Source organism: Nelumbo nucifera, chromosome 2 (assembly GCF_055504915.1).
Source record: "Nelumbo nucifera cultivar China Antique chromosome 2, China Antique-T2T, whole genome shotgun sequence".
NCBI lineage: Eukaryota > Viridiplantae > Streptophyta > Magnoliopsida > Proteales > Nelumbonaceae > Nelumbo > Nelumbo nucifera.
The window spans coordinates 67929543-67931765 of NC_142650.1; the positions used below are offsets into that span (position 1 = coordinate 67929543).

A 2223-nucleotide genomic window follows, 5' to 3' on the forward strand; every position below is an offset into this window, starting at 1 on the left:
TAATTGCCTATATATACCTGATTATTTTAATGAAGAAAGACAACTTTTCTCTTCGTCAATTCTGCATCTCTGAGTTTTACATGGTATCAGAGCTACAGGCCCAATTAGAAAATTCTGATTCTTGCAGAAAATTTTGATTCTTGATTCTAGTCCTCTTCTGTTTCTCGTCTTACCTTTCTTGACTCCAATCTCCTTCTTCTCCTTGTTTTTTTTGCCCTTTTCCTTTGACATCAACAAGGATGGCCATGAATAGGAGTGGAAACACCATATTCACCATAGCTGATCAAATCTCTTTCGGTGATCAGAATTCACCTTTCTACCTACATCCTTCTGATATCCCTGGCACAGTGCTTGTTTCTTGTCTTCTTAATGGAGACAACTACATGACTTGGCGAAGAGCAATGACTAATGCTCTTAGCGCCAAGAACAAGATTGGCTTCATGAATGGAGTGATTCAAAAGCCAAATCCAGTGAATCAGGCAGAATTCCTCACCTGGTTGAAATGCAATTCCATTGTGGTATCATGGATCTTCAATGTGCTAACCAAAGATCTTCATGAAAGCGTGGCCTATGTTGAAAACGCTAAAGAAATGTAGAAAGATTTGGAAGAAAGATTCTCACAAGGAAATGCACCAAGGATCTCTCATCTCAAAAGAGAACTCATGCTGCTCAGGCAAGAAAATCTCCATGTCTCTGTTTACTTCTCAAAACTCAAAGGGATCTGGGATGCGTTGTCAGCTTACGTTGCTAGACCATTATGTACCTACGGGTTGTGTAACTAAGGAAAGAGATAAGGTGTATCAATTTTTGCTAGGTCTGAATGAAAAATTTAACAACATCAGATCGATCATCTTGAGCATGGATCCTTTGCCGAGCATTAGCAGAGTCTATGCACTTGTATCATAAGAAGAAAGACATCAGTCTTTGATTGCTCAACATGGTCCAACTGTAGAGGCTGCTACTTTTCATGTGGTGGGCCCAAAAATCAATCCAAAAAGAGGAAAAGAAAAGTCCAAGATTCGATGTGACCATTGCAAGAAACAAGGTCACAACAAGGACCACTGTTTTGAATTGTTCGAGTATCCACCAAATTGAAGAACTCGATCAAAGGCCACATCCAAGAGCAGTACTGGCAATCAAGAAAAGGTTGTTGTTGGTACGAACTCAATCCAAGGAGTCTCTCCGGTTTCCAGCCTATCCAAGGAACAATATCAACAATTATTGAGCACCATCAGTAGTTTGTCTGATCTTTTAAACAAAGACAAACATACTTTCTCAGCCAACTTTGCAGGTAGAATCACTACCTCTTCTTGACTTTTGGATAGTGGGGCCTCAGATCACATGGTTCCCACTAATTTTGAATTTGCTACTACATCTTTTACTTAGGCATCAACACTAAAACCGGTTCCGTTGCCAAATGGAACACTGCTACTTGTTCAGTCACAGAGTGACATAGCGTTGTCCTCAAATCTAGTATTAAAGGACGTGTTATTCATTCCGGGATTTCAATGCAATTTTATATATGTTGGTAAACTTACCAAAGATCTGAACTCTGTTGTATTGTTCTTTCTGACTTTTTGTACCCTTCAGGACCTGACATCCAAGAAGATGATTGTTGTGAGTTTGATGCGTGACGGGCTGTATCACTTCGCTTCTTTTCCATCATCTTTCTCTTTGCACAATACTTGCACACATGATCCACGCATATGGCATTCAAGGTTGGGAAATGCTTCCTATGAGAAACTAGCTTTAATTCCAGAATTACATATTATTGTACCAAATGATGATTGTTGTGACATATGCTTTCGAGCGAAACAAATACGTCTATCTTTTTCTATTAGTCATACTAGATCTAATGCCCAGTTTACACTCATACACTATGACATTTGGGGAGGTTATCAGACTCCATCTCATTCTAGAGCTCATTATTTCTTGACAATTGTAGATGATTGTACTCGAGCTGCATGGGTATATCTGTTATGATATAAATCAGATGCCTATTCTTTTCTTGTAATGTTTTGTGAAATGGTGAAAACACAGTTCAATGCCCAAGTTAAGTATATTTGTTCAGATAATGGATCCGAATTTCTCTCTGGACCTGTTCAAGATTATTTGAAATCACATGGAATCTTACAACAAACATCTTGCGTAGACACCCCTCTACAGAATAGGGTCGTTGAGTGCAAGCACAGGCACTTACTTGAGATAGCAAGGGCCTTGCAG

The 2223-nt window shown here is 39.2% G+C and overlaps 1 protein-coding gene across 1 annotated transcript; it reads left to right on the forward strand.

The window, feature by feature from the left end:
* The first annotated feature begins 239 nt into the window (after positions 1–239).
* LOC148802306 (uncharacterized) lies at positions 240–596 on the forward strand. Its single transcript, XM_088897864.1, has one exon. The coding sequence runs from the start codon at positions 240–242 to the stop codon at positions 594–596; it is 357 nt and encodes a 118-aa protein (XP_088753990.1).
* The last annotated feature ends 1627 nt before the right edge of the window (positions 597–2223 follow it).

Coding starts and splice junctions, on each gene's coding strand:
- LOC148802306 (XM_088897864.1), top strand. CDS start 240: ATGGCCATGAATAGGAGTGGAAACACCATATTCACCATAGCTGATCAA.